Below are 23,152 nucleotides of genomic sequence, written 5' to 3'. Positions count from 1 at the left end.
TTACTTGCAAGTTCAAGTGTTATACCAAGGTTGGCACACAGGCTGTAGCAGACACCAACACAGGACAATCAAATACATCTGACTGTAGAAATTTAGAACAGCAGGAATACAGCAGAAAGCCAAGAGGAGGCAGTGCTGTTTTAGCTCAGTAGTGACTGCACCTTCACCATTATCAGGTACCATTCCACTAGATTCTATGCGTGCACACCCTTTACCCCCAACAAAGAAACAAGCCGCACTATCATCTATGGCCAAAGTCAGCAGCAATTCTCAAGGTTGTCTCTAGAGTCCATGCCCTTGCCTGTGTTGACACCTGTCTGAGATACCTGCAGAATTCAGGAACATGAGGCATGTGCCTGGCCGAGGGATGAGAAATGAGTAACGGCATTGCCATCACCCCTGCTTCTGCCTTTAACGCAGTGTCTATGGGCCAGCAACTTGAGTCCAATACTTTCTCTACCTGTGGGGTATTCAACCCTTTTAGGGGTTGCACACGAGATATCCTGCACATATTTACATTACAATACAAAGTAGCAATGAAAATAACTTTATGGTGTGTAGTAGTTGTCACCACATGAGGAACTGTATTAAAGGCTATAGCACCAGGAAGGTTGAGAGCCACTGCCTTAGACCCAGATGGTGGAAGGAGAAAACCAATTCCCCCAAGCTGTCATTTGAGTTTCACACATGCATGGTGGCACATGAGCAACCCCACACACGTGACAGTCTAGGTAGCCCACAGCGACTTTGAACTGGCAATCCTGCTTCAGCCTCTTGGGTGCTGCAAATATAAGCATGCTTCATTTAGCCAGTTCAATATTTATTATTTATTTATTTATTTATTATGTATATAATATTCTGTCTGTGTATATGTCTGCAGGCCAGAAGAGGGCACCAGACCCTATTACAGATGGTTGTGAGCCACCATGTGGTTGCCAGGAATTGAACTCAGGACCTTTGGAAGAGCAGGCAATGCTCTTAACCACTAAGTCATCTCTCAGCCCCCTAGTTCAATATTTCTTAAAAGCTTCAGAGAAACCCTGTCTCAAAAACACCAAAAAAAAAAAAAAAAAAACAATAAAAACAAAACACAACCAAAAACCAGAAACTAAAACTACTCCAGGTATTTTGAGTATGTGTGAGCTGACAGACACACAGTGCTATGATGTGCATGTGAAGATCAGAGGGCAGCTGAAGAGCTCCTTCTCCCTTTAGCCTGGCCTGATGGCAGCACCATTACTCCCAGCAGATTAAAGGCAGAGGTGTTAGGATTTCTGTGAGTTCAAGGCCAGCTTGATCTATAGCAAGTTCTAGGACAGTCAGGACGACATGGAGACAGGGTCTCAAAAAAAAACCAAAAACCAAAAACAAACAACAAAAACAAAAACTAGACTTATCTCTCCCCCTGCAACCATGTGAGTTCCGGAGACTGACTATGGATTGTTCAACTAGGGGCACTCTTTAAAACAGCTATAGAGCCGGGCGGTGGTGGCACACGCCTTTAATCCCAGCACTTGGGAGGGAGAGGCAGGTGGATCTGTGAGTTTGAGGCCAGCCTGGTCTACAAGAGCTAGTTCCAGGACAAACCCTCATTAATGCTATCTGCTGGTAATCCCAGCAAGCAGGGCAGGGAGTGAGGAGACACATGGAGAGCTGACAAGCCAGAGGACCAGGCAGAGGATCTCAGGATGGCAGCTGGTGGCTACTCTCTTAGTAAAAATGTTCTGAGCACTCATATGTCAGGCACTGATGGTTGCAGGTGTGTGTGGGGGTCACAACAGCGGCTGAGTTTCTCCAGGAACTGGCATACCCAAGAGTCAAGGACAGGAGAATGCTAGGTCTCTGGGCACAACCTGAAAAAGGCACAGAGGAACTCTCTAGAAACAAAGCATCAGGCTTTATTTTGTTATTACTTTTAATACAGGTATTGTACTGCAGACATCTGTTAGTCTTGCGATTCATACGGCCAATACACAGAAATGAAAGGAGCAGGAACTCATCTCAAGCCTGGCTGGCACCCTCCAACCCAACATACCTGTCCCTTCTACCCTCACAGCCTTTCCCCAAGACAAGCAAGCCTAAGTTCTTCCCCAAAGACAACACCCAAGTGTTCCTTCCCCCAGAGGACGGTGGGATGGAAAAGCCAGCCCAATCCACAACAAGGAGGCAGTGTGGGCTGACAAAGGGCCAAACCCTGGCTGTGGCAAGCAAGGCTCATCACCAGGAGAGACAGGAGCATGCCATCCGCCAGCAATGTGAGGTCCTGGGCCACACAGGTCAACCATCCCTGAGACGAGCAGAAGGAGCCCTGTCCTCTGGTGGCACCAGGTTCCAGAGGAGAGCAGTCTCCCCCAAAGGAGCTGTGACTGAAGGGTCCTGGGTGGGCACACACAGGCCACTGAGCCCCTCACCACCAGTCCCAGGGCCTCCTGCTGCCCACTGAGCCTGGTGACCAGACCTGCCTCGGCCACCTGAGGCAGTCCCTGCACTGTCTACAGTGAGAAGCGAGTAAGGAGTAAGGCATTGGACACTTGACTCTTTTCTTTCCACACGCGATGTCATATAGGCACGCTGCTTGGGATGCTGGTTCTAAAAAACTTGTTGGCCATTTTTCAGAATATCCTTTTGGTTTTAAATACTGGTCAGGAAAATCAAATGATGTAAAAATATGTGAATAATTTTCTATTAAAGAAATGAAAAACTGATCTGCATCTAAAAGTGCAAGAGGTGAGGTGACTGAGCCCTTTCACCAGATGCCACGGCAGTGCACAGGCCATTGCTTCAGCTGTTGGAGGAGGCTGGGATGTGTTTATGCTGACACAGAAAATTATAAATTACACTGAATTAGTATCCATAATCACTATATACACACAAACCAGTTCTAAAATCCACTGGTTTACGAGTGAAAACCTCACAAGGTACAGTAAAACAAGAAACATGCTTGGATGCCAGGCTGTGATTCTGTTAAAGCCAGCCAGCTTGATGGACACATTCTACTCCGTCACCAGCATGAGCATTTCCAGGGACTCACCTCTGGGACTGGAGCAGTACAGATGCAGACCACTCTGAAATGGCCACCAGTGATGCTTGCTGACAAGGGATATTTTGGTGAATGGGTTAAAAGGCGGATGATCTACCAAAACAAAAAACAAAAACACCGCCCCCCCAAAGAAACAGCCCAACCACAGTCATGTGTACTCCAATATTCTAGTGTTTCACCTGTAGAAAGAAACGCTCTGAGCAAACAAGACCGTAACAGAACATATGGCTTTACAAGAACGTCAATTCATCAACTAAGCTGTAGCAATAAATACTTGATCTCCACCAAGACTCACGCATTCGATCCGCCTGCAACAATACCAACAACAGTTACCAATCAAAAGCGGGTTATAAAAGAACACCAAGTATTATTCAAAATCACTTTGTAAGTCAGAACAACCAAAATAACGAGGGCTTTTCCATCACAGCTCTGTGCCAACCTGGAAGAAAAATGAATTCAGAATTTTGTTTAAGGTGGAAAATGTATGAAAACTGCCTAATACTTTGGTCACACTAATAATTGTCAAATAGTTATGTTTCGAATACAATAGATCTGTGTAGTCACTTTATAAAACTATTCTTACAACCATCTGAACTATGTATCACTACTATTATTACATGGGCGGCAAGATCTGATGTCACAGGCTACCCATTATTTAGATCAATACAATATAAACATACGCAAAAATTCTTGGTATTTCTCAATGTGCAATATTTTTACACTTCTGAATTTCTCTGTACAATGTCTTAGAATCTAGAATATAAAGGTTGCTGGTCCTGATCCCTTGCAGAGTGCAGCAGTGGCGGCTTGGGAGCTCTGGGGAACCCCTCCAGAGCCCCTGGTGGTGGTGGCCTGCGGTCCTCAGTCAGCAGCAGCAGTCACTCATCATACAGGGCCATTAACTGACGTGTCGGTTGGCATGCTTGGCTGGTCAGTCCTACAGAGAAGGAGACAGACACCTGAGGCACTTGAAGCTGAGCAGGTCAGCTCTGCCCACCCTCCACAGGGCACATGGCTGCCAATGGAGACAGCAGCAGGCGTGTGGAAGCTCCTGACTCAGCTGCTCAGAACTGCACGCAGGTGTGCGTGCACGCAACAGTTAGCTTTCCCACTGCTGGGCTTAGCTGTGTGCTTCAGCAACTCTGCTCTGTCCTACAGAGGCGCAAATCGACTTCCAGCTGGAAAGCAGAGCTCTGCTACCGGGAAACGGAAAGGAAAAGGTGTGTGAAGAGGACAACTGTGGAGAACAAAGGGGTACAGCCAGACCCTGGCTCCCAGAGAGCAGAAGCAGCAGAGACATCAAGGGGCCGACGAAAGCAGATATAGGTCTTCTGTCAAAACTACAACCTGAGGCATTTATTTGGAGAGGCTCAGCCAGGCTGTAGCTGGAAGCACACAAGCGCTTTTTCAACTGGACTGCTTTCCCCACTGGAGACCTGCCAGCTGTAACAGGACCCAGAAGGTGCTCCCCAATATTGTACTCTAATTACACATGATGGTGCCTTGAGAATTGTGACTGCACCTTCACAGTTCACAAGCTGTGTGTTTTAAAACACGTTCCTTAAACTCAGTCCTGTATTCTCCTCAGCAGAAGGGGGGGACAATAATGTCTGCCCCAAGGCTTTGTAAGGATGATGTGTGCAGAACACTAGCACACCAGCTGAGACAAGACTGAGAAGCTCCCCCAGTCCAGCTCACTGCCACTGCTCACAGACCAGTACCCCTACTTCCTGCATGCAACCCTGCAGCTTCCCCTTGAGCATGTTCTTTCGGCTATGAGATACCTGCCTACTCACACCAGCGAGTTCTGTTCTGACAAGGGCTGGGTGAGGAAGGGCAGAAGGTCAAATGTAGATACAAGCAGTGCCGGGTCTTCTACTGGCTTGCCCTAACGTTTTGCAGCTCACCCTGCAGACTGAAGGGCAGGGCCTTTCATGCCATATAACAGCTAGAGAGAGCCAGGTGGTGGTGGCACACACCTTTAATCCCAGCACTTGGGAGGCAGTGGCAGGCAGATCTCAGCGAGTTTGAGGTCAGCCTGGTCTACATGAGTTCTGGGACAGCCAGGATTGTTAGACAGAGAAACCCTGCCTCAAAAAAAGCAAACCAACCAACCAGACAAACAAAAGAAACAGCCAGAAAAGAACCTAAATGGGTGCCCTTTGGCAAATAAGTCACCAATGTAGAGCCAAAAAGCATACTCCTGTATGACTTCTTTCAGAGACATCCTGCCTGTTCAATAGCCTCAACTCAGGAAATCAACAGGCAGAAATTAGGGGCTGATGCAACCATTTAAAGACACTTGCACACCCAGGAAAAGGGGAACTTCCCCAAATAGCTAGAATCCTAGCTGGTGCCTTTTCTTTCCAAGCCTTCCCAAAAGCAACCTGCTCACACAGTACTTACAATTAATTTTGTAGGCAAAAAGACATTTTTAAAAATCATAGTACATACTTCATTTTGTCTAGAATTTCTATGAGCAGACAAACAGGGTGGAGGGTTGCCATGAATAGGGACTTCCAGACCAGAAGTATTGAGCGCCCTCTGCTGGTTTCTGCCCACTGGTTCTGCAGAGTGCAGCCTACTGGGGAGTCTGGCCAGGGGAAAGTACAACGCCTCTGCAATTGCTTTAAAGGTCACTTTATTCCTTCCAGAAGGAATACACATCTTTTATATAAATATATATATATAAATATATTTTATCAGAGAAGTGAGCTCTGAGAGGTGCTGAACAAAGTTTCTTGCTGTCCAGGGCACATCCTCATTCATCTTCTGACGTAGGCTCCTGCGAATCCGTGGCCACCTGGCTCTACCTGCGAGGCCGAGTGTGTGGGCGTGGGCCCTCTGCAGCTGAGGCTTTGGCTTGGCCTATCCCTTCAGACCACTGGCTCAGTCTAAGCAAAAGGTGACTAGAAAGAAAACACCACATCCAAATCACATGGCTCTGGCAGTGGGGCTGTTGTGCTTAAGATATGCCCACCCACAGGTTATCAACCCTCCAGGGATTGATCTCATAGGGTCTCCCCTTCTAGGGCTTGAAGTATTTAGCAGTACATAGCAAAGGACCTCAGACAAGTCCCCTGTTGTTACAAGTGTGACTGTGGGGTGGGAAATGAGGCAGTTAGGCCTGTTCCCCTCACAGGATCACTAAGGACTTCAATCCTGAAGGGCTCAACAACATTCACAGCATAGCCTCAGTTGAGTTAGGCAATTAAGGTTGTCTAAGCAATCATTCCTCCCCAGACCTTCCTGCACAGGCAGCATATCACCCAGGCTTGAGCCAGGGACTCTGGTTGCTAGCTGCAGAGATAAATGTTGGGGCACCTGACTACTTCAGATCTGAGAAATGCCACTGCATCTAGCACACTGCTAAAGCTTGGGTACAGCTGCAAAAACCTTTCAAGCCCCCACCCTCAAGTGTTGATTCCCTTCTACCTTCCAGGAGATGTCAAGCAGAGGCAAGGTAGAACCTTCAGAAGGTGCAGGCAGGTGGAGTGGTTGGTTACCTTTGCTCAGGACTACTGCTGGGGGTCCGAGGAGCTGCGCATTTGGCTTCTGCTGGTTCGGGGCTCTCTTCTGCATCTTTGCAAGCAGCATCTTGAGAGGTAGACAGTTTCTCTTCCTCACTACAAGAGAGAGGAAGCAGGCGTATCACATACCAGGCACGATGCCCAGGGCCAGAGGATGAGGTCACATGCAAATGGCTCTGAAGTCATGACTGCCATGGAGGCAAGCCCTGGGGCTGAGCATGCTCAGGGAGGAAGGATCACAGAAATGCAGACAGTGACTAGGGAACCACGAGAGGAAAAGGCCACACACAGTTGGGAACTGAGAGGGATAATGTAATGTGGCTGGTGTCTGAGAAAGAGCGGTCCGTGTCACCGTACATACCGGTAGGACTTCAACACTCTGAGGCCAAGTGTGCAAAACAGAAAAAGAAACGTACAAGAGTTTCAGAATACTCCTAGAAATGAGGAATTGGGGAAACATGTCCACGACTGCACATGGCACCCCGCAGATTCGGTGGAGGTGTGAAGAGAACCTGTTTGAAGGAACAGGAGCCTTTAGTTCCACCATGCACTCAAAGGCCACACCCACCACTCGCACGTGCTCCTGGCTTGCAGTCTTGACTCAGACAAGAGGTACCTTGCTAAGCCAGGTGGAAAGCCTTCTGCTGCCCTCCAACAGCGCATACCTAGAGCAGACACTAGGAAGGAACAAGGAGCCAAAGAGTCGAAGCAGCAGCGAATGGAAGTCAGAGTTGCCTGTGGGCAGTTCTTGATGGAGAAGACACATTTCTGACTTTGAGCTGGAAGCTTAGCTGTGTCCTGCTCTACCTGGATTCACACTGCACCTAATTCAAAGAGATTCTGAAAGGAAGGCAAGTCTTCCTCAGATCCGAGCCTTGGCTTGGACTTGCACATGAGACCCCCAACTTCAGGGTAGTTTACCAGGTCATTCAGGAAACTAATCACAACCTACAGATCTGGTGCAGGTCTGATCCCCAGGCTTTCCACAGTGCTGGGGGTGGAGCCAGGGCAACAGCATGCTAATCGTACACTATACCACCAAGTTACAATCCAGTCCCTCGAAATTTCTTTGTCAACTCACTTTTCTTATCCCTCTTCTACTCCTTCCACTTCCTCTATGGCAACTACTCTCTTGCACCTAACCATTACTATGTGTTTATTCCAAGTCTATTTCTCTGAATCCTGCACATCTGAAGGGTCACGTGTTCCTGGGCGCACTATGTCCACAGTGAGCACCCACCTCTCTGTGGCTCCCTACAGTTACAAGCAACCAAATCTCACTCTACCTCCATGCCTCAGACTGTCAGGAACATTAACCACCAGCACTGATATTTCTTAGGGTGGTATAACCAGGAAAAGAAAATCGTGGGCCATCGTTTATTGGCAAAGAACCCTCTCTTACAAACATGCCTTCCCCACTAACAATGCATGGTCCCCAACCTAAGTTTCTTTCTAATCTCCTGAAATCTTAGAAGAAGTGGGTTGTGCTGCCTGGTCTCATCTCTACAGTGACTCAGAATGGTTCACTTTTTCAGTCTTTTTGGTTTACTTGCCTGCAAACTGCGTCTTTTGCTCGTATTCTGGTTTGGTTTCTTCTGCCCACCCCACCCACTTCTTTCTCTGTGACAGGTCTCACTATGTAGCCCAGATTAATCTCAAAATATCTAGTTAGACGTGGCTCAGTTGGAAGAGTGCTCACCTAGCATGCACCAAGCCTAAGGGATCTGAGAGGTGGAGTCACGAAGATCACAAATGCAACATTATCCTCCTAGTGAGTTCAGGCCAGTCTAGGCTGTATAGAACTTTAGAAAACATTCTCTCCATGTAGCCCACACAGGCCTGGGATGTCAGCAGTCATTGACCGGCACTGGCGGTAAGTGGGATTACCAACCCCAGCTGCCCGACCTGTTCTTATAAGCATACAGGGATTCCTTGAATACTAAATTCTAAACTCTTGTTTACGCACTACACATTTCTGTTCTAATCTGCTCCTCCTAATCACTGACTAGAGATTTTTTTTTCTGACTAGAGATTTTTAACATCAATGTGATCACATTAATTCATTATGCACTACAGTTTCTAGTTTTGTTTTTATTTTTAATTATTTTTACTTATGTGTATGAATATTTTACCTGCATGTAAATCTGAGTGTGCCTGGCATCCAGAGGCCAGGTGTCAAATCTGGAACTGGAGTTACAGATAGTTGTTAAGTCTCCATGTGGGTGCTGGGAATAAAATCTACCCTTTGGAAGAGCAGCTAGTGCTCTTAACCTCGGAGCCATCTCTCCAGCCTCGTTTTCATTACTTCTTTATGGTTTATTTTAATTACGAGTAGGTGTGCTTGTGTATGAATACACTTCGTACCCTATGAAGCCAGAGGTATCAGATCCCCTGGAGCTTGAGTCATAGATGGCTAGAAGCCGTCTACTGGAAACTGAACACAGGTCCCCTGAAGAGCAGAAAATGTCCTTAACCAATGAGTCATCTCTCTCCAGCCACCCTTGTTTTAAAAAGAAGTACTTTTCTGTCCACAGGTCAGAAGAATACTCTATCTTTGTCTCTGTTAACTCCCATGAGAATATGGGCACACCATCAGGCTCTAGTGCCTGGCTCCTCACCTGCAAAATGTGGAAGGAGTCACAATTACACCTCACAGAGTTTCTGAGAGGAAAGAGCTGCTACAAGCAGAACACACACAAAGGGTCTAGAGAGTGAGTACTGGCACTGAGGGATATGTGTGTACACATTTTCTTACGTATGGGCTTTAGACACTATCCAGCAGGACGGTAACCCAGCCGATTTTCTTGCCTGAATTTCCCAAGTGCTGAGGGATGACAAGTATGTGCGACTATGTACAGTTGGTTTCTTTTATGTGGGTGTGGCATATAACTTTGTGTGCATTTGCCCATGTATGCATGCTTGGAGGTCAGAGGTTGATATTACATATCTTTTTCAACTGCTCCTCACATTATTTGAGCCATCATCTCTCCGTGAATTTGAAGTTCACTATTTAACCTGATGGCCAGCAAGCGTCCAGGGTCTGTCTGTCGTCTCAATGTTGGGATTACATTTGCACACACCTGGTTTAACCTTTTACACGGGTGTAAGCTACAGTACTCTTATATGGGTAAAACTAAAGTACTCATCTTATATAGCAAACACTTTACCCGCAGGGCAGCTCCACAGCCCCATCAGCTTGTATTCTTTTTTTAATCCCCCTGCAGTTGCTTTACAATGTACTTAGGGCACACTGGACTTGACTTTTTCAGGGGAATCGACTTTCTTTCACCTTTACTTTTTAAAATGGTGCTGGGAATGAACATGGCCAAGTATGAACATGACATGTATATGCCAGGCAAAGATTCTACTGCCGAGCAAGCCTGCCCTCTTTATCTCCATCATCATATTGTACGTCCCTCAGTACAATAACATCACAGTTTCAATGCCCTTGTCTTTGCAGTATGACCAGATAGGTAGCAGGCAGATCTTCTAACTGTACCTCTTTCGCCACCCAGGCAAGCTAGGAACCTTGAATCTCTCCCTACATTTTAACAGTATTCAGAACAAACTCCACCTAAGAACTCTTACTGAACTTGAAAACTAAATTTGCCCTGGCGGATGTCTCTGTAGCACTTAGCTGTCCCAGGATGGTGTGTAATATTTTCACTTGCTTAGGTCGCCTTCAAACTTCTCTACAAAATCTTCATTAAAATAATTCTTAAATGAAAATGAACTTCATGGTTCTGTGTGTTTGTGTTTAGTTTTGTTATAGCATTTTTTTTGTCTTACTATTGTCTGATTTGCATTTTTTGGGTTTGGTTTTAGAGAGAGAATATGAAGTTTGGGTGGGCAGGAAGGTGAGGAGGGATTTAGAAGTTGGGGAGGGCAAGATTATAATATATTGTATAATTTTTTTAAATAAAAAAATCCTAAATGGAAATATTGATGTGTTTTGTAAATGGTGTGTACCAGCATCCCCAGCTTAAGGCTTAAGGTCTTGACCATTTTCCTCACCAGTTGTGCTGAACTTGTATTAACTTGGCTGACTCACTGTCACCTCTGCAAACCAGCAGCTTTCACCACTTCCCTCACAATCTCTCTCCCCATTTCCAGCCTTTCTTTCCAGGAGAACCTACACAGGTAGTGACCAGAGACAGCTCCTCTCTCCCCTCCTGACTCCAAAGTAGATGTACCAGATACTGATACTTCTCTTATTCTTATAAGTTAATGGAATCCACCTTTCTGTTATGGTGATTCAGAGTATTAACCATATATCAAGTGTAGAACCTTATTTTAAAAAAAAAAAGTCAACTTTTTTTTTTATCTGATGTATGGATTTTCCTGATATCCAACATCCTTGAATTTTAGGATAAACCCTTGCACTTAGTTTGCTTGAAAGTAAATGCTCTATTTTGTGACTTGTTTTGTGGTTTTGGAGAGGCTTCATTGCCATCATGAATTGATCTGGGTAAGTTTGACATTTTCTACTTTCTGTAACTTAGGCTGGTACATGCACGCCTGAGTGGCACCGCAGTTGATCCTGGCCAGCAGGCTGGCACTCCGGTGTGCTTTGCTTCTTGCTTTTCCCCACATATCTACAAATCTCAGTAGATCCTTTATTCACCTTTAAATGTGAGTTCTCTCTCTTGCTGACACCAGGCTCTTTCTATAGCCTATCTGCTCTTTCCTGGTTGTGGCTTATCTTTTCATTTCAGTGTGTCTTTGGTAATATTAAAAATTAAATAAATTCACTAATATTTTCCTTTATGATTAAAAAAACATTTCATTCCTAAACAGCCCAAAACATTTTCTGTCTGAAGGCTCATGATCATTTCACTCCTAGTCATAATGAGGCGAGGCCTGATTATTTTTTTTCTCAAGGGAGCAATAATTTTTTTATTAGTCTGCAGTTTTCCTCACTGGAGTGTATGTCATTCCAGCTTATCAGGCCAGCTTTTAGGCCGAGGAAGGCCCTCTTGTTCGTATTTGGTCATCATCGCTTTATTAACCAGTCTTAGGATGACCTACCATGGATGACTCCTTTCCACTAAGTGATCCTGGGTCTCTTTCTGCACTTCTTTAGAAACAGCACAACTTCTGTGAAACTGTCCGTGCGATGATGGGATTTGACTGATTTTTAAACATCATTTGTTGAGAAATGTCAAGGGTATCTTTCCATTAATAAACCTTACACATCTGTATTTATTTCAAGTCTTTATTAAAGGTTCCAATAAGATTTTAAACTATTTTCCCTTAAAATTTATATTCTTATTGATGAGATCTCATATTTTATTAAAACACACACACATCAATTGCCTGGTTTACAAGACAAACTGAGTTTTTTTATGTATCCAAAAAAAATTAATTCCCAATTTTTCTCCTCAGATTTAATCAGAATGTTCTACGTACAAAGTCATCTATGAACAATGACCATTTCATCTACCTCATGTCTTTACACCTTTTATTTTTACACTGTATTCACAAAGACATCAACATAGTATTGAGGAAAAGCAGACGTTAAGACATGCCAGCTCTTGGCTGTAATATTCTGCTATCGGTAGTAACTACATATCACTTCAATGTGACCTCATGCTGATGTTATACAGTCTGGTAATTTAAATACACTGTGGAGAGGGCTAGAGAGGTTAAGAGCAATGGCTGCTCTTCCAGAGGACTTATGTTTGATTCTCACTACTCACATGGTGGCTTACAACCACCTACAGCTTCAGTCTCAGGGAACCTGACACCCCCTTCTGGCCTCTGTGGGCACTGAACATGTGGTGAAGACATACATGCAGGCAAAATAATCATACACATAAAATAAAACGGGAAAAACAAATAAGCTGGATTTTGTTTGCTATTTTATTATTATTATTATTATTATTATTATTATTATTATGTGTGTATGCGAGGTAGGTATATCTGTGTGTCTTAGAGGACAACTTTCAGGGATCTGTTCTCTCTTACCATGAGCCCCAGGGACTAAAACAAGTCACTAGTCTTGCATAACAAATGCTTCACTTGCTGAGCCATTTCGCTTGTGTGCTGTGTACAAGTGTGCACCTGTATGCGTATGTGAACATATGTGAGCATGCACGCATATCAAAGCCATAGCTCAACCCTGAGGTCACGCCTCAGAAGCCATTCACTTTGTTTTCTTAAGCCCCTCACATTGGGACTTGGGGTCCAACAAGTAGTCTAGGAGGGCAGGACAGTGAGCTCTAGGGTTCGTTCCTTCTGTTTTTGCCTCCCTGAGTGTGTGTCACCATACCCAACTTTTTATTTGCATACTCAGGATTAAACTCTTATTCTTGCAAGGCAAGGCCTTTACCAACTGAGCTGCCTCTCCATCCCCTATTTGCAAGTTTTTAATGGAAGAGTGTTGATTGCATATGACACACATGGGATTATCTTACAATATATTTCTCTCATTTGTGGTTTTGTTTTCTGGTGCCCTCGTTAGGGAGTGAGAAAGACTTTAAGCACTGCCTTAAGCTGCAGGCCAAATCTTGATGGAAGTGTTTCTGTTACTCTCTACAATTTCCAGATTTAAATTTCTATTACTATTGCTTTTCTGTTCCATGAATTGTAAAAGTAAATCTGCTATTTTCTAATCAGGTCTGGTGTTGTTAGCACTAACCTCTTGCTGCAGAATTACAATGAATGCATTATATCTAGAGAATACAATCTATCTACATTCTACTGAGCCTTGGATAGACAGGTGGGCTCTGCAGCCTCTGCCCATGTCAGTTTAGCAAAGCTGAACGCTATCAATCTGCTAGACTCTGAAGACACACACACAAGAGGAAAAATGCACTTTAGGGGCCTAAACTTCTCCATCTCTTGTTTAACACTGATGGAGATGTTAGAAAGATAGAAAGCTAGCCTTTAAATACTCATTTGAATCTAGAAATGTTTATGTCTGATTTCTTCCCCCCTTCCTCCCAACAAGCTGTCACCATAGGAGCCCCAGGCTCGGTTACCTTTTGAAGACGGCAGTCTCTGTCTTGGCGTCTACAGTGAGGCTGAGTGTTTCCTTCATGCCGCCATTCATCACGGTCTCAGTTACCTTGTCTGTACTCTCAGCATCCTCTTCCCCGTCTGAGCTCGCTTCCATGGCCACACTGCCTGGTGCTGAAAGTGCAGAGTGGAAGGTCACATCCATCAAACCTACTGCGGAGCTGATGCCCTTTTCTATGAAGACTCCTGTGCCTTAGTCCTGCCTACTGCTTCAAGATATTGTAAGTGGCATTTTCACCTAGCTAAATTCTTGATGGGCACCAATGCTTAGAAAGGTCCATGGAGGTGGCTCACAGGTTTCCTCAATGAAGGGCTGGCAAGTTCCAAAGAGCCTTCCTAGCTCTATGTCCACATGGTCCCAGTTTCCTCCCAGCAGATCCCTAGGTCTCCTAGGTCTACTCTACAACACAGTACAATATGCCTAGGGATCTTTCCTTTGCTCTACAATAGGAAGCCACATAGTATGTTGGTCATGAGCTTGGACTTGTCAGATTTCTGGATCTGAACTCAGTGCCCCCCACCCCCACTCTCAATCTGTGCAACCCTAGACAGGAGACTATTCTGTGCCTCTAGCTTCTTACCCATCAAACCAGCTATAATGGTATTTTAAATGTTAAGTTGCCACAGTTTAGAAAGAGTGTCTCAATTGAGTAACTCTCTCATCAGGTGAATCTGTGGGCATGTCTGTGGGGGTTCTATGGATGTTAACTGATGTAGGAGGACACAGCCAACTGGGGGCCAAGTTTTCCACTGTGTACAAGTGAAGAAAGTTGATTGAGGATGATAGCAGAAGCTGGTTGGTATTTATGCTCTCTGCTCCTGCCGATGGATGCAATATGGCCAGCTGCTTGAGTTCCAAAATGATAGACTATAACCTGAAATTATAAGTCAAATGGGGCTTTTCCTTTTCTATGTTTTTTTTTTGTCAGATATTTTATCACAGCAACAGAAATAAAACTTTAATACCAGATCAATGAAGTTGGGACAGAATTTTTGTGGGCTCAATTATTAGGAGTGATAACGCTCCCACCAGCAACCTTTTCTGGTTCTGGGGCCTCTGCTCACTGCCTCTTTCTTCTCCCAGAAACTTATTGCTTCGCTTCTTCCTGAGACTCTTGCCTCCAAACACACTCACTCCCTGTCACATGCTCTGCTGATACCACACTCACAAATGGCTCTTCATCAGTCTGCAAACAGTTCAGGGTCAACACAAGGAATACAGGTGAACATTCTGAGCAATGGAGACAGCTCCCTAGGGTTCAGACATATAGACCACTTCATTTTCTCATATGGGAAGGAAAAACCAATCCTAGAGGCTAAACCAAGTTCTTACCCCTACATGTCTCAGCAAAACCCTGGGGGTCTTCAGGAATAGGATAGAGGCATGGTATCTAGCCTGGTCTTCTCCACTCTGGGGATTACGCTTCCTCTGGCTTTAGATACCTATCTTTAACACTGACAAGACTGACAGCTGGAATCCAACTTCTTTTAGATTCCCTGTTTTGTGATTCTGTCACAATAGTTTCTTCTCCTATGTTGATCTATGGACATCAGAGCCACACTATCTTATTTTCCTGCCTCCTTTCAGGCTGAGCCCAAGCCTAGTCTGGTTTCTTCTACCTGCTGTGAGCATGTCTGCACACTGCACTTACCCTCTGGCTGAGTGGTCAAGGCAGCTGCACCAGGTATCAAGGGATCCATAGGTTCAGTGCTGGTTTCCATTTCCACAGGAGAATTACTCCTTAAAGACTCCTTTGTGCTTTCAGAAAAGAGAAAATTCAGATGTCAGCAGTGGGAACAGACCTCAGTTACACAAAATGTAACATGAAATCAACACTTAATGTTTAAAAGCTATTCAGAAATGAGGTCTCTGTCACCATGTAAAACAAACATCGGGGCGGCAGTGACACACATCTGCACTAATTTATAGCACTAGACTGGTGGTGAGTGAGAAACAAGCTCACACACAGGGAAGTCAGGCTCTGCCTTATAGCTGTGCCGTTCCACAGGTGTTGGTCAGGGACTGGCTCTTATTCCCCTCATGTGGAACTTATGGTGCATATGGAACTCCACACAGCTGAGGAAGTGCCAGCTTCCATTCTGCCCTGCTAAACACCCTGGGTATCTGATGAAAAACCTCCCTTTCGGGCAGTGGTGGCGCACACCTTTAATCCCAGCACTCAGGAGGTAGAGGCAGGCAGATCTCTGTGACTTTGAGGCCAGCCTGGTGTGCACCACAAAGAAACCCTGTTTTGGAGAAACAATTAACAACAAAAACCCCAAACCAAAAACCCTTCCCTTTCTGTTTTGCAGTGGTGCACAATCACATGCCCCAATCACACGCTGCATACCGACTCTTACCCTGTTTGAGGCACCACAGAATATGCACAGTAAATGCACACCATCTACTTCACTCTGGAAAGGCTCTAAGACAGCACACACTTGCTCACCTCAGAGAGGATGTGAACTCTGAAAAAGAAGCCCAGCCTGTCTCTTTAGTCGGCATTGGCTCCTCTGTGCTCCAGACATCAGATCCCACTGAGTCTAAGGGGGCACCATGGGTGGTTTCCATGGGGACGTCAAAGTTGGCTGACCAGGTGGGCGCTGAAACGAAGGGAGGATTAGCATTTGGAGAAGTCAGTCCTTGAGTTTGACAAGAGACTCTCTTTCTAAGGCTGAGTGTGGTAGGGTGTGTCTGTCATTTCAGACACTTGGGAAACTGAGCTAGGAGAACTGTTTAAGACCAGGCAGGCCTTGGGGATCCTCAAAATGGAAATTATTTTTCAAAACCAGGTTAGCAGATGAGAAGAAAGTAGTTGTTACGGAAGAAAAATTAACATGGTGCCACTGAGGATGGGGCTAGCACACTCACTAGAGTGCAAGGTGACCCTTGTGACTTTTCATCGAGCAATTTGATTTCTAGGAATATTTTCCAATAGAAATATTATACAAAGCTATAAAGTACATACGAAAATTCTACCTAACAATTATTTTTTTTCTGCTCACCACATACAAAGTTCTGTTACTAATTCATAGGGTCGAGAGCTCTACTTCACAGTTCAGACTACAGGGGAAGGAATTCTGAATTCTTAGGATGTGTGACAGTCCTTCCCAGGGTAACTCCCCAGACCTAACAGCAGAAACTTCTCAAAACTCTGCAAACAACCCAGGAGAACAGTAGGCAGAGAGGTAGGTGTTTGAGCATCCACACATACATGTGGCACACACATTAAGAGTGTGGTGTCTCATCTCTACTGATAAAAAAGAAGCCTTTCCCAAACAGCAAGAAAATAAGAGGGCTGGAGAGATGGCTCAGAGGTTAAGAGCACTGACTGCTCCTCCAGAGGTCCTCAGTTCAATTCCCAGCAACCACATGGTGGCTCACAGCCATCTATAATGAGATCTGGCGCCCTCTTCTGGCCTGCTGGCATACATGGAAGGAATGTTGTATACATAATAAATAAATAAATCTAAAAAGAATTTAAAAAAAAAAAAGAAAAAGAAAATAGAAGGCTTCTGCTCTGCAGTGCTCAAGTAAACACAAATGTCATCCAGACATTCCCCTCAACATACAGCAGAGGCATGTTGTTTAAGTCAAACCATCTCACTTCCTTCTGAGACCATATGTCCATTATTCTCCACCCTCCTCAACACCAATTCCTTTCTTTTAAACCTTTTTTTCTTCCCAGTTTCTCTTTGGCTTTTTGAGACAGGTTCTGTAGCTCAAGCTGGCCTCAAACTTGCTGAGTAGATGGGAGTGACCCTGAACTCATGATTCTCTTGCACCTCCCAAGTGCTGAGATTACAGGCATGTGTCACCATTTCCAGTGATTCTGGAAATCTCTTTAGGTTTAAAAAAAAAAAAAAAAACACCCTCTATCAGCTACAACAGGGAATGAATTTTAAGGCACTGCTAAGTGGACGGCGTACACCAGTCCTAACTGACAGGGCTGTAATGGCTCCGAATGCATGAGACATCTAGACTACCTAGATCCAAACATCTCCAAGAATTAAGACTAAGGGCAATGGACTGCTTGGTGGGGACAGATGAAAAGGCACCAGTGACCTGCTACTCAACAGTGTGAATGTGCGAAGTCCCAGGGGCAAAGTCTAAGAGAAAGCAGCCCTGAAGATGCTCCCCTTCCTTCTGCTATTTCCCTACGACATCTTGGTTATCTAGTCCAGTTCTCTCATTGCTCCTTTGAGTTCTGCCTGTCAGAAGCTCAGCAGTTCCCCACAAATTTCAGAAGGCAATTCTTGGGGACAGGAGAATGGCTCAGTACAAATATTCTTGCAGAGGACCTAAAGCTCAGTTCCTAACACCTATATAGGGTGGCTCATAACTACCTCTAATTCCAGCCTGTAATCTCTAAGAGATCCCACAGCTCTGGACTTCTGACTCATGTGCACAGACCCACAAATAATACATGCATAGACATAACTAAAAACAAATACATTTCTAAAAGTCAACTCTTGGAATCACTACCCCATCCTGTTCCTGAGCCACACTCAACAGTTTGTGGCATTCTGCTTTCTTGCTGGCTGTTTTCCCTTTCAAATGACCTTGTCAGTGGCCCCAAAGCCCTGCCTGTTGCAGATCTCTAGGCACCCTGCTCAGGAGTGCTAACTACTTCCAGGAGCACCAAGCAGAGGGCAAAGACTGTGGCAATTCATCATTACTGGCCTGATACCTGGCACACAAAACCATGTGCATTTGAACCCAAGGGCAGGGAAGCTTAGGCCCTGTGTCTGAGGACACAGACCTTCCTGACTGGAGAATGAGGAGGCTGCTTTCAGATCAGAGCTTTGTAGGAATTTGTGGATGATGCTTAAAGGCATGTTTGGTTGTGAGGCTTCACAAAGAACCAAGGACATAAATGCTGCTTTGGGTGACAGGGAACTGGTCAGGCTTTGGGAAAGTCTTCAATCATATCATATAATACCCACTCCATCCATTTTTTTTTGTTTTTTTTCCGAGACTGGAGCACAATCAACTTTTCTAGTTTGTAAGCAGGAGGGCACAAATGTGGACCAGCTGAACAAGGCTAAGGTTTGGACTTTCACAAATAAACTGTGAAGAAATGTTAAAAATTGAGCTTAATTTGTCTCTAGTGGTGCATTTCATTGATGACTCCATATTATTTCTTCATTTCTGTAGCCTGTCTCTGTTATTTTTAAACACGCACACATACACACTTTTAATTATGTGTGTGCAGGGTGTCTTTGTGTATAGGTGCCCATGGCAGGCATCAGATCCCATGGAGTTTGAGGCAGTTGTGAATGACCTGAAGTCAGCACTGCGAACTGAACTCAGGTCCTTGGCAATGGCAGCATGTGCTCACAATCACTGAGCCACCTCTCCAGCCCCAGTCTGTGGCTTTACCACTGCTGCTACAGTATCAAGCCCTGGAACTGGAGGGGAAGGGAGGGGCGGACGGACATGTTCTCTAGCTAGACTTGTGAAGACGATGTTCAACCATCCCCAAGTATATATAACTTGTCCTGCCCTAGGAAAGATCTAGAAATGCAAGCCTGTAATGACACAGTGGTGGGAACAATGCTTTTACCTCAACTGTGCTTCAGAGGCCATCTCAAATGCCACAGGCCATTCTTTTGCCAATTTTCAAAGACAGGCAATTTCTCTCCACACATCCCCCATTTTTTGTTTTGTTTTGGTTTTTGAGATAGGGATTCTCTATAGTTTTAGTTGTCCTGGAAATAACTCACTCTGTAGAGCAGTAGAGCCTCAAACTCACAGAGATAAAACCAGGCAATTTCAAGCACTAGAACTAACTCAAAAGGTCAGGGTGACTCACGCTCGTTCAGGTCCACCTCCATCTTGTCCTCTGTGTTTGCACTGCTGGACTCAAACAGGTCTTGTTTGGCCCCGTCTTCCTCTTCCGAGTCTGTACTTTCTTCGCTGTCTGTACTGCCGGAGCTACAAAACAACACTGCAATATTTAAGCTATTTAATCAGCAACCAGCCATGTCCAAGAAAACATTAAAAGGACATCTTCAGTGTGAAGACACACTGCACTTCAGCTGATCTGTGCCTACGCCATCTCACAAAGGGAAGGCTCTGTATGTGCCAAGGGTATTAAGTATCTTTCCAGAACCTTTGTTCTGTTTTTTTTTTTTTTTGAGACAGGGTTCCTCTTTGTAGCCCTGGCTGGCCTCGAACTTAAGAGGTCCACCTGCTTCTGCCTCCTGAGTGCTGGGATCTTTTCTTCTCATCATCTTCTATATACTATCTTAGGATGCTGTAAAAAAATTTTTTTTAATTGGGAAAAAAAAGATGTCTGAGTTCCTGATGTGACATCTTACAGGCAGCGTATTCCCCACCAGCTGTGGCAGTACATGTATTCTTTCCCAGCATATGTGAAACTGAGGCAAGAAGTTGCTTTTGGTCATGGTATTTTATCACAGCAAGAGAAACCCAACTAAAACAGAAATTGTACCAGAGAATGGAGTACTGCTGTGACATACCTCACCATATTTTGAAGAGAATTACAGAAGGATTTTAGAACATTGAGCTGGAAAAGTTGTTGAGTGCTAGGGTTTAATAGGCTATTCTGTGTGAGTCTGAAAGAATGTTGAGAGCAATGCAGAATGATGGAGGCCTGGCCTGTGAAGCCTAGAAGTAAGCAAAGACTGTATCTAGGGCATTCGATATTTTGTATTAAAAATCAGTAAATCAGTGGTTTTGGTCAACTGGGGCTCAAGAACTGGCTTTGAATAAGAAAAGACCAGAACCGCAAAACCTTTGTTTTGCTTTGCTGGGACAATTAATATGAATCCAACATAACAGAATCAAAATCTTCTGGGAAGTTCTTCTGTATGGATTTAAGAACCAACTTGTAAACAGTTATGAAAAACCACCTCTTAGGATTCTGTACAGCACTGTTCATACTATATGCTCCCCAACCTTTTCCTTAATTATGGTTCTTTGTATCATTCAAAGATCATTTAGGTTGTCATTGGCACTTAAGCTGTTCATTATCTCTTATTTTCAGTCTTTTGGATTGTCTGTCTAATCTCTACTGACATCAACACTCATTCCTGCCATAGTTTATACCTTTTCTTGAGCATTGGGAAATTTATGACAATGATCTTCTCAAAAAGAAACTTCTAGCTTCCTCTGTTGCTTTTGTTGTAGTTCAGATTCTACTCTAATCTTTATACCAGATTACTTGGCTTTAATTTGCTCATTTTCTATTTTCTTAATGTATAAACCAAGGCCACTGATGTGAGATACTTTTAATTTAATGTAGCCAATTATTTCCCACATTCTCCTATACTGACACTTTATTTTCCTTCAATTTGAAAAACCATGAAGTCCCCTCACCCACCTTCCAGTTTCATTATGTATCCGAGGGCTGGCCTAGAGCTCACTCACAATTTTGCACTAGTTCCCAAGTGTTAAGGTAACAGGCATGTGCCTCCATATCCAGTTCCTACAGACAATTTAACTCTTCTATCAGAAGCTTTCAGAATTTTCTCAGACTTGCTTTTATGGTCTGGATGTGGTCTTTTGTTGTGTTCTTTTCCTTGGCAGAATATCTATTTTATAAAGGTGCAAGTAGTACATGCTGGAAGATGGTGTGGTTCAAGCAGTCTAATTAGCAGGCATGAATTTTGTCTATTTCATTAATTACCAAGAGGGGTGCTGAATGATCTGCCTGCAACTCAATTTGTTCACCACGCTTTGCATTTGCAGTTCTATCCATTTTTGTCTGTTTAATTTGAAACTGTGTTATTTGGTAAAAAGCAGTTTAAGATTGTTACGTCCTCTTAATGAACTGACCTCCTTGACTTTTTGGAGGAGGGAAGGAAGAAGGCAGAGAGCAAGCACATGTGTGTATGCATGCATTCGTGTGTGTAGAGAACAGAGGCTGACATAGGGGTCTCAGCAGTTCACTTTATTTTATTTTTTTTTTTTAAATATTTATTTTTTCATGTATACAATATTCTGTCTGTGTGTATGCCTGCAGGCCAGAAGAGGGCACCAGACTTCATTACAGATGGTTGTGAGCCACCATGTGGTTGCTGGGAATTGAACTCAGGACCTTTGGAAGAGCAGGCAATGCTCTTAACCTCTGAGCCATCTCTCCAGCCCCACTTTATTTTTTAAAAAGAATTTTCTCACTGAACTCAGAGAAGGTGGCTGATTGGCTAAACATTACTTGTTGGACAGAGATGGTTCAGTGGGTAAAAGTGCTGTGTGTCAAGCCTGATGAATGGAATCTGATCCCAGGACCCAAACACTCAAAGGAAAAAACTGGATCCTGAAAGATGCCTCCGACTTGTACCCATGCATGTGCTAAGGAACACATGTGTAAGCACACACGTGCACAACCTAAATACATAGATTAAATAAAAGTTCTTCACTAGCTACCTGCAAAGGAGACCCAAGTTAAAAGGAGGGGGGCACAGAGTCACAGTGCATGCTTCCTACGTAAAGAGATTTTTAGGATAGCTTTACCTGCCATGTTCTTGGAAAAACAGAGGCGGGCTGGCCCATCCTCTTGTTATTTTTTGCTTGTCTATTTACTTAATGTGTATGTGTATTTTGTTTGCATGTATTTCTGGGCCAAAAGAGGCCAGAGAGGGCAATGGATCCCTTGGAACTGGAGTTATATAGGTGGCTATGAGCTGTCATATGGGTCCTGGGAATCGAACTGATGTCGTCTGTGCTCTTCACCACCACTGGGTCATCTTCTCCAGTGGTCTGTCCATTCTTAAGAGCATTTCTCTGGACGAAACAAAGCACTGGCCTTGGGTTCAGCTTACATTGGTGGCGCCATGTGCAAATCTCTTGCTGTGAGACGCTACGGCTCACCTGGACCTCCTCTGGGATTCTGGAGTAAATGCAATGTGTTTCTCTTCCCAGATATCTTCCTCATCAGAGCCGCCATCGTCAAACTGCTGTATCCGTTCTTTACAACATGCTTCAAACAGGGCAATATTTCCCTGCAGAAAAAAAAAAAAAAGGTAAGCAAAATAGAAAATACAACTAAAATCAGAACTACTAAAGCCAGAACTGTTTTCTCTCCCAAATTACCAGTAAAAACTGTTTTTTTCCCCATTTGCTTTTTGCAAAAAGGTGCCATCACATATAACCAAATAAAGTATAAAAATAAAATGCTAGCTTCTATGTAAATAATATAAAAATTCCCAACAAAGACTGGACTTTAAACTGCATGTAAAAGGTCTGGATACACTCTCCTCATGAGTTTTCTTATATTTCATGAGCCAACCCATTTCATTCTGAGCTTCCTTTTTGCTCCAGAGATAAGTCTTCAATATGGCCAACAAGGAAAAGGCCTGGATCCCTCCCGCCTGCTGCTACCAGCCCAGGAAGCCATGAGGAGCTGCTGATAAAAGTACTTTCTCATGATACTCAACCTAAAATCAAGACAGCACCATTAAAATGCCACAAATGTCCTATCTATAGAGAAACCTGGCAGAGACTGATATTGATCCAATCTAAGTTCTTTTCTTACAAAAGAGATGGGAAACCAAGGTCAAATGTCTATGGTGGAATCACAAGTGACCAGGGTCC

General features: G+C 44.2%; 1 protein-coding gene across 21 annotated transcripts in view; it reads right to left on the bottom strand.

Annotated features, from left to right (window-relative positions):
* Positions 1–1,878: 1,878 nt before the first annotated feature.
* The window catches only part of Ppp6r3 (protein phosphatase 6 regulatory subunit 3), a 134,596-nt gene continuing 113,322 nt past the window's right edge, over positions 1,879–23,152 (bottom strand). For 6 of the 21 annotated variants that reach the window (XM_041660741.1, XM_041660743.1, XM_041660748.1 and 3 more), the window contains 7 exons: positions 22,430–22,560; positions 19,407–19,528; positions 16,041–16,194; positions 15,243–15,349; positions 13,554–13,704; positions 6,547–6,666; positions 1,879–3,977 (listed from right to left, as the gene is read on the bottom strand). In XM_041660741.1, coding sequence (XP_041516675.1) covers positions 3,926–3,977; positions 6,547–6,666; positions 13,554–13,704; positions 15,243–15,349; positions 16,041–16,194; positions 19,407–19,528; positions 22,430–22,560 — 837 coding nt within the window. In that variant the 3' untranslated portion in view covers positions 1,879–3,925. Of the gene's footprint in view, positions 3,978–5,701; positions 5,950–6,546; positions 6,667–6,931; positions 6,950–13,553; positions 13,705–15,242; positions 15,350–16,040; positions 16,195–19,406; positions 19,529–22,429; positions 22,561–23,152 lie in introns of those variants that run through there. The other 15 variants (XM_041660739.1, XM_041660742.1, XM_041660745.1 and 12 more) reach the window with 6 other exon arrangements.

Source organism: Microtus oregoni, unplaced genomic scaffold, assembly GCF_018167655.1.
Source record: "Microtus oregoni isolate MIOR12 unplaced genomic scaffold, Mior012 000012F_ref0000307, whole genome shotgun sequence".
Classification (NCBI taxonomy): domain Eukaryota; kingdom Metazoa; phylum Chordata; class Mammalia; order Rodentia; family Cricetidae; genus Microtus; species Microtus oregoni.
Note: the sequence above shows the minus strand (reverse complement) of the source record. Positions and strands in the feature narration are given on the sequence as shown.